The following is a 13,245-nucleotide window of genomic DNA, read 5'->3' on the forward strand; positions in this document are numbered from 1 at the left end:
TTGATTAGTTACAGAAATGGCTCCCAGCAAACCCATGTGCTGCAACCTAAAATGTGACAGCTATCATATAAAATAGTATCGTATGAAAGACATGCTGATGCACTGAAGCACTAATCTCCAATACACTAAAAAGCGGAGGTATAGCTCGTCCTTACATTTACCAACAGGTTCTTAATAAATTGTGTATTTACTAACATTTTTCTGACTTTAAGTTTTGTTAAGAAACACAATTTTAAGTCTTTTGCAAGAAAAATTCTACATGACTTGTTATTTTTCAAATATCTTTGCTGATTTAGTAACACTCTCTCCAGAAAGTGCAATCCTTCCTCTTCTCAGCTACAAATAGCTATTTTTCACGATACACTAAATGAAATAATTTCTTTTTTCCCTACACTCTTAATTTTACAGGTGCACTGTCAGTCCAGTATTTCTTAAGTCCCTGAAAAGAACTAAAGCAAGCCATTCCTTATTGATTTCAGAATCTTCCCCTAATTCTAATCTCCATCTTGTAGAGAAAAATCAGTCATGGGAAGTTACCATAAAACACAAAGGCAATAGCAATCCAATTTACTCAGACTAAAGAAAGATCCATCAGCAGCTGTTCACCAACTGCACTTAGAAATGCAAACGCACCACAGAGCATTGCAGGCTGCTTTCCCACAAACAGTCCTTACTACCTCCAAAAAAATCCAATAGAAAATGCACAAGCAAATGTAATTTATATTCTAAAGGAGAAAGAAAAACAAAACAACAGCAAAAAGAGGAAAAAAACCAACAAAAAACAAACATACAACCCCCCCCCCACTATCAGATTATATTATTTCACCATAGTTTGTAAAAAGCATTAATAATTGTAATAATGCTCACTATAAAAGCTATCACACAGACCTCAAACACTGAGCACGTGTGTGAAATTACTGTGCACAAGGAAACAGACAAACCAAGCAGATGATGAAGTTAACTGAAATAATTACAAGTTTTCCATCTCAGCATTCCAGATGACTTCTGGTGTAAGGCTGGAACCAAGTTGAATTTAAAGGTACAACATGGCTAAAAATAACAGTATAAATTTCAGTATAAACCAGATACACTTGTTCAGCACCCTACCTACAGTAACTGTAGATATTGGTATTCATTGTGTGAGCTAGAAAAATGAAGAGAATGTGAAATCAATTACTGAGAACAAAACTAACAGCAACAAAGCAAACAAAAATGCTGCAAGTGTCTTTCCTGATCATTCCTGTCAGGTTTTGAAAGAGAAACGTGCAATTCAACACAATCTACTGATAGGGAATACCACAAATATTCCTTCATCAACTGCAGCAGTCTAAAACAAAGAGTAGACTAGAATCATCTGCTAAAACCAGAAACAAAGCCTGTTGTCCTTTTTCTTCCAAAGCAAGTCAGTTTGGATTGATTACAATGAGATTATCCACACCACCATGTTCCACAAAACAACCTTTTCATAGACAGATGACTCTCTAACAACAAAGATTCACTGCAACATGTTAAAAACATAACTGAAGTTAAAATAAAAAAAAAAAAGAAAAAAAAAGATGTTCCGTACTTACTCTGGATGAAATTACATTTTCAGTGTACAGCACACATTAAATGTACTTTGTTTTTTAAAGTTATAAAATACAAAACTGCTATGAGTTTATCCTAGAACTTTAACCTTGAGGAACAGTTGCAGCATATTCCTCTATCCATGGGGACAGAAAGTCAGCCTTAAGAGTAACAAATAGACAACAATACACACACCCCATTTCTATCACAGTCCCTGCAAAAAGACTAGAAGCTCCAAGCCCTTGACAGAGACCAGCAAAAGTTTCTGAGAGAAGCACTGGGAAGCATGATAAGACATATGCTATTTCCTTGTGGGAAGAAAAAAAAAGCTAAAATTACAAAAGTGGAAAGTGAAATGTGGGAAAAGCTAGGATAAAACAAAGACAGATAACAACAGAGAATTGATATAAAAGTTGAAGATGCATAGTCAATAAAAACTGAACAATGCCCTTCTCTTGATTAATGAAAGCTACACTTTTTCACCTTATGTCAAAAGCACATAGCTAAGCCAGCAAGACAAGAGTACAGGCTTTGGGAAATAAGGAAGCAAAGTTGGAAGAGATGATGATCTAAATAAAGCACCTGCAGAAATCCATGGCCCAATCTGCACCCTTCCATCAAGTTTCAGCTAGTTAGGGGAATATAAAATCTCAACTGTAATTTTTTCACACGTTTGTAAAACTGCAAAAAGAAGGGGAACACAGGTGAATGGGCATAGCCCTCATATTTATACAGAATAAGATAAGGTCCTGTACAATAAGGATAGGTATGGCGAGAACACAGTATAGATTCTGAATACGGTCTGGTATTACACTCTTTATGTAGCAGCAGCAATGACTCCAGAACACAGCCCCAGGATGCAGCACACAGAAATGAGAGATTAAGTCCACATTTTGACCAGTGCACCAGTTCCAAAGGACTTCAGTTCACTGGGTCAGCATCTGAAGATTACTGATACTTAGATACCCTGCCTTAGATACAGCAATACACTGAAACATTCATCACGACAGTAAACTGGGAAGGAAAGGAGTCTAAACTAGGCAATTTACTGTCCATTTTTGGGCAGAAAAGGAACATGGTTTTTCTGTCTATTCAAGGGTCTTCCAAGAGATAAGGTAACTGTGGTACTCTGACAAGGGCATAAAAATGCATTAAACTAGCCATATTTAAATATATTCCACTGGCCAAATAAAACTACCAGTAACATGTATGACCCTGCCCCAGGACACCCCAGTTAAATGACTACGCACTCATGTGACAGAATCCTAGTAAGCTACTCCCATCCCACAAGGCTTCCAGCTGCAGATCAAAAATGCACTGAGTCTGATGTTTAGCAGCTTTTATTCTCCAGGAAAATGACAGAGTTAATCAATAACTAGCCAGCTCTCAAAATACCACTTACTCAGACTCTAAGTATTTGAAGGTACAGCATACACCTTTGGGATAGGTTCCTGTTCCAAGTCACTCCCAAAAAAAACCTCTTTCTCTTCTCATCTCTTGACTGTTTCCTCAACTGCACACAGACCCTGAAAAGACCAAAAGTCCAAACTCCCAAGGCTACATCAACCACATCATCTTGGTCTGCATAAAAAACAGTGTGGCCAGCAGGTTGAGGGAAGTGATTCTATTCTGCACTGCTGTGACCCCACCTGGAGCACTGCATCCAGCTCCAGGGGCCCCAGCACAGGCAAGGCACAGTCCTTCTGGAGCAGATCTAGAGCAGGGCCACAAAAATGATGAGAGGACTAGAGCACCTATCCTGTGAGGACAGGCTCAGAGGGTTCGCATTTTTCAGTCTGGAGAAGAAATTTTTACAGTGAGGGCAGCGAGATACTGTAACTGGACACCCTGAGAAACTGCCTCCTCCCTAGAAGCCAAAGTCAGATAGAAAAGGACTTTGAGCAACCACATTACTAATGAAAGGTGTTTCTGCCCACAACAGAAGGGTTGGATTAGATGATCTCTGAATGTCCCTTCCAACCAACCCAAACCACTCTATCAAATTAGGTGCTTTAAGTTGGATTGTTTCAAGAGCTCCTGTAGCATGTACCCATTTCCAGAGTTAATTACCACTTCAGTTCTTCCCTGAGTCTGCCTTATTTCACCCAGGTACTACACCTGCCAGCAACCTGTCTTCCCTGCATTGATTACAATGCTGGTGTCTGAACAACCAGCTCCACGTGGATTTTTGGTGTAATGACATTTCCAATGTAACAAAAGCAGTTTTGGCTACATAAGGAAGGATTATGCTTCCAGAAATTACTAAGTGTCTCTTAACACATAACCACATAGTTGGTGGTCTGCATGCTACAGGCATGCACTTTTGTCACCTTTTTTGTAAGGTTCAACACTACATGCTTATTATGCTTCCAACTACTGCATAGTGCTAGCATGTCATTAGACAAAGTTACCATGAAAGAACCTTGGAATTCATATCCATTATATGGTAACCTACAAATAGTAGAATAGTCCGACCTTAGCTGGTTACTTTTTTGCCCATAGAAACTCGTTTTACAATGTGAATGATAAAAAAGAGCAATGATGAACTTTTGTAAAATGAATCTGACACAACTGAAAAAGAGACCTGCTGCCCACACCATGCAATAGGGGAGAGTGATTTATGCAAATTCTTAGGTACTGAACACCCAAAGTTCTTAGATGAGCTAGATATTATAGGACTAGATATTATAGATAGATATTATAGGAATATTATATTAATATTATAGGAAGTATTAATTTCCTAATTGAGGGCACTATCTTATTTCAAAACAAACTGAACTTCATATACATGAAGTCCTGTGGTTCTACCTCTGAATACCAGAGAAGCTGGAAAAGCAACTAGAAAGCAAAAGTAACTAGATTTGGTTCTGATTAAATTGTTAGTTTGTCTCACCAGTATTGTTAAAGACCATTCTTCCAGAAATATCTTTGAAAGCTTTCCTCCTCCTCCTCCTCCTTTTTGGAGGCAAAGTAACTTCATGTAACTTGTATCTAAATTAAATATTATTCTTTTCTCTCAAGTTTAAATGTGTAACATTCAGGGGAAAGGCATGAGGCTTTCCTTAGCTGTCTACTTCTAGAGTTTGATAAGCGTAACAGCAGTCTAGCAGTAATTCTTGTAACAATATCTGAAATTAAGGATTATGTTCTTAACATTTGTAATTTCTACAGAGCTGGGAGAATTGGACACAAATTAGGGTGGGGAAATACTCCTTCTGAAGACTGATTTTAAATAGGGACTAAAAAAGTGAAGTTCACAATTTTGTCATCCTGGACTTTAACAGCAAGGGCTCTCGGACTGAAAGTCAGAGAAAAGTGCATTTGCATAGTCAGTTACTTGAATTGAATTGTCAATACCATTAATTGGCTCATAAAAAGCTACATATCTTCCACAAGTAAAAACAGGATAAAAAGGCATTGTTATCAATCCCTAACTGAGGGAAAGCCTCAATAGATGGCCAGTAGAACAAGTCACATTCAAATTTTAAAAATAAAGTTCTACATTTTATGGCCAAGGAATTCCCTAAATGTGTTACAGTCTAAATTGGTCTTACTTGCTTATCAAGACTACAGAAATAGATGGAGAAGGCTAAGCCAGCCCACTATTACAACAAATTTTTTCTTTTTAAAATATCGTCCACTCATTCAACATCAATCTTCAATGACTTAAACAAAAATGGAATTATTTCACTTTTAAAGAATACTGCTAAATATATGTTAAATATCTTTTTCTTGTGTAACATAAAGGATGCAACATCCCTTATTTGAAGGCCAGATGGCACTGTATTCACTATTACATTGCTAGTGTTCCTGAAATAAACTTCCGTTTTTAACATTCAGTTTTGTCATTTACCAACCAGCTGTGATTAACACTGAATGCTCTACCTACTCAAACTCTGCAAATATTTCTTGCCATATTAAACTCAGTTAAGCCACAGTAGGAGTTTTTAATACTATTTATATCAGCCTAGCCAGACCACCTACATATAGTCCTCCTTCTACGTATTTGTGAGATAAGCTTCTCCATCACTTCTGTTGTATCATGTAAGACTATGTTAATGAGACATTATTATGCTAAACCTGAAAACAGAATTAAGTTGTCTTGTTCCACACAATTTTAAGAACATTTTCCATTCTGTGTGATCCTACATATACATAATCTACACTTGAAACATCCAGGCATACACTAAGAAAAACACAGGCACAGACTGGCCCAGCAATCCATTCTAAGGATTAGTATGCCATTCTGATCTGCTTCTGGACCATCTGTATTGAACAGGTCACCCTTGCTTTTGAAGATCTTTTATTCTCCAGCTACTTCTTCCATGATCAACATTAGAGATTCTGTTTCAGAAGCTGTTGAAAACTTCAAAACCTCTAGAATTAAACATATATATGCAAAACCATCACCCTCAGTGACTATCATGAAATCTCTGGGTTCTTGTGGTTCCATGACTGTTGAAAAGCATGCCTGTAACAAATCCTTCTGCAAAAAAAGCTCCTAAAGCACAGCAACATTTGTTCTATTCTTTTCATTATGTTCACTTTCATAATGAAATGCCTATTTCAGCATTCTACCTGCTAGCTGCAAATGTAAGAGGAAAGTATCTCTGCTTACCTGGTAATTCCCTTTCAGTAGTAACGTTCCACAGATCCATTCAGCCTGCTTGCAGCTTGGGGGTAAACCAGACTCATCAGTCATCAGCATCAGAATATCCTTCACATCTAAAGAAATTCACCCCTCCCCACATCAAAAGTTTCTGAAGCTAAAATAAAGCTCTGCTACTTTCTTGCATCACTGATTGTGCAATTGTCTTTAAAAAAAGGGACTGGGGGGAGGGGGAAACTGTGAATGATGGGGATACTACAAATCATTATATTTCTGTGATCTTCTGTTGAATCCTCAGGATTTTGAAATCATATCCAAGTAGGAGACCATCTGTGCATTTTTAGGGAGGAATAAAGATTGTGCATAGCAGAGGAAAGCTTTTTTTATCTGCCATGTAGGGAACTTTCAAAATACCCTACCTGCCAGTCATGAATAATCTTTTACTTTAAAGCTTAAGAGCCCAAAAAAAAAAAAAAAAAAAGTAATCCGGTAATCTTTATCTTTCCCAGGCACAGACAAGACTGAAAAAATGGTGACAGCTAAAAACTGGATATGAGTTAGGTGTCTGGTGTGCCAATGGGCAGCAGGTCTTCAATCATAATTTAAAACACACTAGTGAAGCTCTGCCCTTTGCTTCAGCTGTTTAAGAATTTTGTTGATTTTGCTACCCTTACAGAATGTGACAGATAACTGTCTTTTTCAGATATGCATTTCATGCTGAACAGACTATTTTTTCAGCTAAGGCCAATTCCTCATGGAGCACTGTTCTGAGAGTCCAATGCTAGATTAAACTTTACAGACACATAAAAGACTTTCCGAAGAAGGTACCTGGATCTTATTCAAACCTAAGAACCACAAATAAATAATAAACACACAGAGCTGACACAATCTCTCTTCTCTTTCTAGACATTAAGCCAGAAGACCACTACACAAAGCTCTAAAATCATCGGTCTTTACTGGTAAAAAGCCAATATTACAGTGGCCTGAAGCCAATACTACAGAATGAACACATATGGACAAGAAAGGTGCTGGAATATTCATGCTATTATTATAAGACATGCCCTAGGAAGCCTCACAGACATCCCAATTTATTCAAATATCCTTACAAGTACAAATACTCTGATTTTTCAATTTCAAGAAAAAGTTATGCCCTGTGTTTTGGCTGCTATGTGAATAAGGAAGTATTGAAGAAAAATAATCCTAGAAGCAAAGGGAAATTCCTAAATGTTACCCACGCTGGGAGGAACAGGTTATGCCTGCTTGTTGGGCAGCTCTAGACACAGACGGCCCTGCAGAATAGGCAAGGAAATTAGACTTGCTCTCATTAGACTGAGAAAGGCTGTAAAAGACACTCCTACTCACAGCTTAAATGGTGTGACTTGTTTCTCCAAATGGTTCAACTAGCCAACAGGACAAGTCTTGCTCCAAACTGCACCCACCTAATTATCAGTTTAAGTATCTCCCATGCATTAGCATTCACTGTTTTACTCCAGATAGGAACCAAACCACGAGTTAAGAGAATCACAGAGAAACACAAAAAGCAGCACTGGTAATATTAGGACATCTAGTCTGTTATCCAGTCTTGTGTTCATCACACATCTTTCTAGAAAGCCCTGAAACAATACATGAGCTTAAAAGAAGTGAGTTTAATCCAGCAAGAAAAAACGGCACACAGAAAAGCCAATTGAGTGGTCACACAGTGGAAGAAAAGTTGACATACTCAGAGCATGGCTATGCATAAGCAAGAGGAAAGACAAAAGGTTCAAGGAAAGCCTTGCCTATGTTCTTCAAACATCCAATTGAAAGTACTTTATATACTCCTTTTGGCAATACAAAGGAAAATAAAATATAAAATATCTGCGCAGAAGAATGCTTAACAGCACAGTAAAAGTACTGATGAACTCTACATATCAGTAGTTTGAACAAGTTCAGACACTGGCCTGGGACAGTGAAGCTGAACTCTGGCACTCATACATCAGACCATGGGAAAAACAGACTGGAGATCTGAATTCACAAGGAAGACACACTTCCACTAAGGCTTCAGGGAAAGGCAATTCAGGTCTATTATCTGCCATTACTAAGAACTTACTAACATTAAAGTACTGCTGTTTGTAAAAGATTTGCCATTGCTTTTGCTGCTTTCCCCATTTAAGGGCAAATTTCCATCACCACAAGATTATAAGGTATTTTTTAGCTAAAAAAAAAAAAAGAAAAAAAAAGAAAAAAGAGACACTAAGTACATATTGATCTCTGTACTACATGAAGCTGAGTTAGAGATTTCACTGGCTGTATTAGGCAGTTTCCTAGACAGCACCACAAGATTGTAAGCAATTAGGATGCACTTCCCCAAGTTTTCACATACTCTAGTGGCCAGAAGACCTACAGCAAGCACGGGACTTCAAATTTTTCCCTGAACAAGTCCAACTATAGTAGAATAACTACCAGTATATATTTGTTTGCTTACTATTTGGCAGATATAGAGCACATTGGTCCAGCCTATTCCATCAAATAAAAACATGATTATCCAAAGCATAATCAAACTCCAGTAAGGCATTTGCAAACATATCCAAGCACCTTTTACAGACTTACTTAGTCTGCTCAGCCAGAAAAACAAAATTAGCACTACTTTTCAATTCCCAGCATTGGGGGAATGGGGTCCCAGCAGATAAAGAACAAAGGAAGGAACAAGTACAAGTTTGTGGTTTTTACCTTTGCAAAAGCCACAGAGCATCTCACTGCTTTTACCAAATACAAGGTGATTGGCAGCACCATTAAATTCACTTGCATTAAATGATGAAAATTTTGCCAACTAAAATAGGACAGTTGCACTTGTTGGTAGCCAGATTGAAAAAAAAATTCTTACTTAGAGATCTACTGCTAAAAAGTCAGTAAAATTCACTGTCAGAAGTGATCCATAAGGACTTCAGGCTGCAATTCCAGTTCACTACAAGACTTCCCAATAATTTCAAGTTGGAATCAGATAGGATCTCTCTGTTGGACATTCCTCAACAGACTTCAGGAACAGTTACATTTTGGGTGGACACCCCATGAGTTTCCCTCATGCAACATTATCATTCTTCTGAGTTTGAAACTATGCATTTTCAGTCCAAGCTTCCTGTCAACTTCCCAACATATTTCCACCTATTTCAAATACCTGATAAGGCAAAAACAACAGCCCCACATATCTGTTTCTGCTTCTTTAAATATAAACCTGATAATAAAAGTTTCTAATAATGAGATTAAAGTGTTTTTGTAAAAATACAGTATTCATATCCTAAACAGCTAATGTGGGAACACTTCCCAGAGCAAAACAGGCCTGTCAGACTTGAATAATAAAGTCTATCCTTCCAGGAAGACTCACCAAGACCATGAGGACAAGCTTGTGGCTCTTCCTGGCACAAGTGAGGATGGCAGATTTTTAGTTTCAATATCAAGGATCAGATACTGACTTTAAAAAAGGTTGGGTTGCATTGCTGTGTTCTATAAGAGCTCATGCTGAAACTGCTTAGGATCAGTCTGAGGCAAATTTTTACCTTTCCTTCTTGCACAGCTCCACATATCAGTATCACTACGAATTTTGGTATCCCCATTTTAACCATACTTGTTTCCAGTCATCTGCTCCAAAACAGAGGCTACCATTTCTCACTGCCAAATGAGAGGCAGAACAATCAAGAAGCCAGAGCCACCACAGCCAGTGAGCTCTCAGGGAAGCCAACAACCTTCCTGCAGCTACTGTCTGCGAAGCAGCAGTCCACACCATGCCTTTGGGAATCGTGCTTGTCATGTTTCTTGTATTTATTTTCAGAATCAGGCAGGATCCCAAATTTTTTGCCTAGATTTTCAGTAAATGCAAAGCCTGAACAGGCCTCTTCTTAGCTGCCAGTGCTGAAAAAGCTGCATGAAAAGTTATGTGAACTTTTACAGTGAAGGAAGAATATCACAAAAGTCCTGGCCCATGCAATTTTTAGGTAAGACTCTGCCCTAGTCACTGGGCACCAACTATCTGTACCTGTTAGTGCTTGCGGGAGGTTTCAAAAGATATTTTCCACTTCTGTTGCAGCTGGTGTGGTGCCAGCTGAGAGCTTTCATACCCATGGGAAGTGGCTAAAGTAATGCCAGTCTGAACTTGACTACATTGCAGGAGCTCTTATGATTAAGATCCTTTCTGCAGGACTCCTCTGTTTAGAAACATCTGGATTTTACTGAACTAAAACAAACCAGTAAAATGGGTAATAGTTGTATGCAGCCATTTGCCAGGAGAGAATACTAAAGATGTCTACATATGCTCAAGGAGAAACTGGACAAGTACACAAAAGATATTCATTATGGGCTATCAGTTAGACAAACCAAAATCCAAAGCTCAGGAAATCCTCTGAACCAGAAGCAGCCAGGGGATGGAAAAAAGAATCATCACACACACACACACACAGTGTTCTTCTAAACCCTCACTAGGCATCCACGTAGGGACAGGGCAGAAGGAAGCTGGGCTAGATGAGCTGAATCAGCACAGTCATATTTAAGTGAGGAGACATGGGACTACTACTTCTCCCTCAGATTGGAAGAGACACCCTTCTCTCCACTAAGGGGAAAGAGATTTCCCATCTGACAGTGTGGATGTTTATTTCAGTCAAAAGGAGGCACATAAATATTGTTCACTTCACTTTCCACGTGTTTCCACTTTGAAAGTCTCTCCTTGCAACACTGATCTACCTTCCAGACTGAACAAACATCTTAAAAATGTATAAAATTTCATCTTAAGAGCTGTTCTATGAGTTTTCATCTCCACAACTCCCACTAAAGTTTTTTCAAAAGCAGACTGCTCCCACAGCTAGTTAGGAAGCTTCTAAATTTCCATCCTGATCACAGCCAGCTTTTACCCATCTGTTCTTGTGCCAGCAATTGCCTGGTTTTGAGCTAAGCTGCAAGCCATCTGACATGTTCACAATAATGGATCAATGGTCTACTTAGGAAAGCAAAAGGTCAGATCAGCATGACAAAACACCAAATTAATTTTGCATCTAAAATTCAAAGTTATTTTAAATCCTAAAGAACAGAGTTAACTGTACACATACACACTATAGGTTCTGCATTAACCTGCTAATGGCAAGAGAAAATGCCATTTTTTAGGGTTTTTTTAAACAGCTCCCTTCAACTTGAAAGAATAGAAAAAATAAGGGTAGACCTGTAAATAATTTTATAGTTGTATTAAATATAATTATGTGAGTCAATTATACAAGAAGTGCAACAATAAAGAAAAAAATAAATTTAAAAAGTAATAAAGTGCCAAGAACTTACTTCCCAATGTTTTCAGGTAGTGCTTGCAGAGAGATGTCATTTACTGAAAGACATGTCAGATTCTGCAATTCAGGAAAGCTTTCAGGCAACCTATGGAGATATTAATGCAAATCAAGGACTTCCAGAAGTACTCTCTTTCATGTGAGTAAGACTTTATTTAGCAAATACACACAGAGGGAGGAAAGCCCAGATTCTAGCATGACTCCTAGAAAATTCTAAGGATCATAAAAAAACACCCATTATTTAGGGACTTTAAAGTTTATTCTGTGACAAAAAACAGGTGATATACCACTCTTTTCCCTGCACCCAATTTACAACTTCAAAATGCTATACGGCTTGAGAACATTTTAAGCATTTTCACAAAACTGAAAAATAAAATCAAACACATTAAAAAAAAAAACACCACAAACTTTTTTACTATTATTTTCCTGTATAACCAACGGTAAAATGATTAAATTTTATTAATATTCAGGCTCCAGTTATTTATAGCATGGCCATTTTGTACTAGCTGCTAGGCTGCTCTTCAATTGCTGCTTTTTTGAAGAAACATGCTATTCACTATGAAGACAATGTTCTGCTGCTACAGCATTTCACATTTACTGGTTCACAACACAATAACCCCCTCTTCTTACCCTATAAAATGCAGTCACATGCAGAACACTTCCAAAGTTCCCAAAGCCCTTAGGTCCATCACCCAGCTGGTCTTCTGCAAGGTGTGGCTCTCCATTCCCTCACACTGAGGGGCTCCTGTGCCACTGCTGCTTACTGGCAATACCAAGAAGCTCAGTTTGCAGTTGCACAAGAGACAGGATGAGGTAAGGGAGCCAATTAGGTAAAGAAGAAGAAGCCCCTGGCCCTGATCCAGCCACTCAACCTCTGCTCAACCCCCAGAGTATACAACCTAAGATCAAGCTCTACAGCTTTGGTTTGATTCCTGCTCTTCCCATCACCCAGTTCAAGGCACAGGGTATGACCTGCAGGCAACTTGCCAAATGGAGACACAGCAACAGAGAAATACAACTCTGCACAGGGGGGATGGGGAGAAGGAAAAAGGTAAATCACAGTGCGGGGCGAGAGGGAGTTTTCATGTGATCGATTCTGTACTGCACTGCTTCATATTCTGGACCTTATTAACATAAGATGCTCAATATCTTCAAAATGGAACTTCAAAAGCTCCACTGGGAGCTTTTAGACTCTCATTACCATTTAGACTCTAACAGGTTTAAGAGTGGAGTTAAATGGTTTGATTGTCTTTTGCTCAGCCCTGATGTTAACAGGTAAGTGGACTCAATAATTACTATAGGTCCCTTCCAACTAGAACTATTCTATTCTCTCTACAGCAGGCAGTGGACTTCCATACCTGTAATAAATCTCTACATGTGTATTAATAAATAAATGCATCTGTTTTTTAATGATATAAATAATATATAAACCTGAAATAATCTGAAAACAGCTGGGAAAACGGTCTGCCATGCTCATTTTCATCAGTTATTTAAGTTTGACAATGAGGCAACATATTGCATTAGTGGTAGGACATTGATTGCAAAGATCTCCAACTAGCTTTTAAACTTAGAGGAAATAAGGACAAGAATTAATGGCTAAAAAAATATTCCAAAATATTACACAAAAATAACTGACTTTCCCACTTTGCCTGGGCAAATCAGTGCAAAAACTTACATGCTATTTTATAGGTAAAACTGAAATTCTGGATCTCATCACAGAAATACCTGGCAACCATACATCAGCAGTTCCTGGAATCTGTGCTTTCTAACTTG

At 38.2% G+C, this 13,245-nt stretch overlaps 1 protein-coding gene across 1 annotated transcript in view; it reads right to left on the bottom strand.

Annotated features, from left to right (window-relative positions):
• The window catches only part of LRRC1 (leucine rich repeat containing 1), a 70,136-nt gene that overhangs the window by 25,605 nt on the left and 31,286 nt on the right, over positions 1–13,245 (bottom strand). Inside the window, exon 4 of the mRNA XM_053939523.1 lies at positions 11,471–11,560. Coding sequence (XP_053795498.1) covers positions 11,471–11,560 — 90 coding nt within the window. The remainder of the gene's footprint in view (positions 1–11,470; positions 11,561–13,245) is intronic.

This window comes from Vidua chalybeata, chromosome 3 (genome assembly GCF_026979565.1).
Source record: "Vidua chalybeata isolate OUT-0048 chromosome 3, bVidCha1 merged haplotype, whole genome shotgun sequence".
Taxonomy (NCBI): Eukaryota; Metazoa; Chordata; class Aves; order Passeriformes; family Viduidae; genus Vidua; species Vidua chalybeata.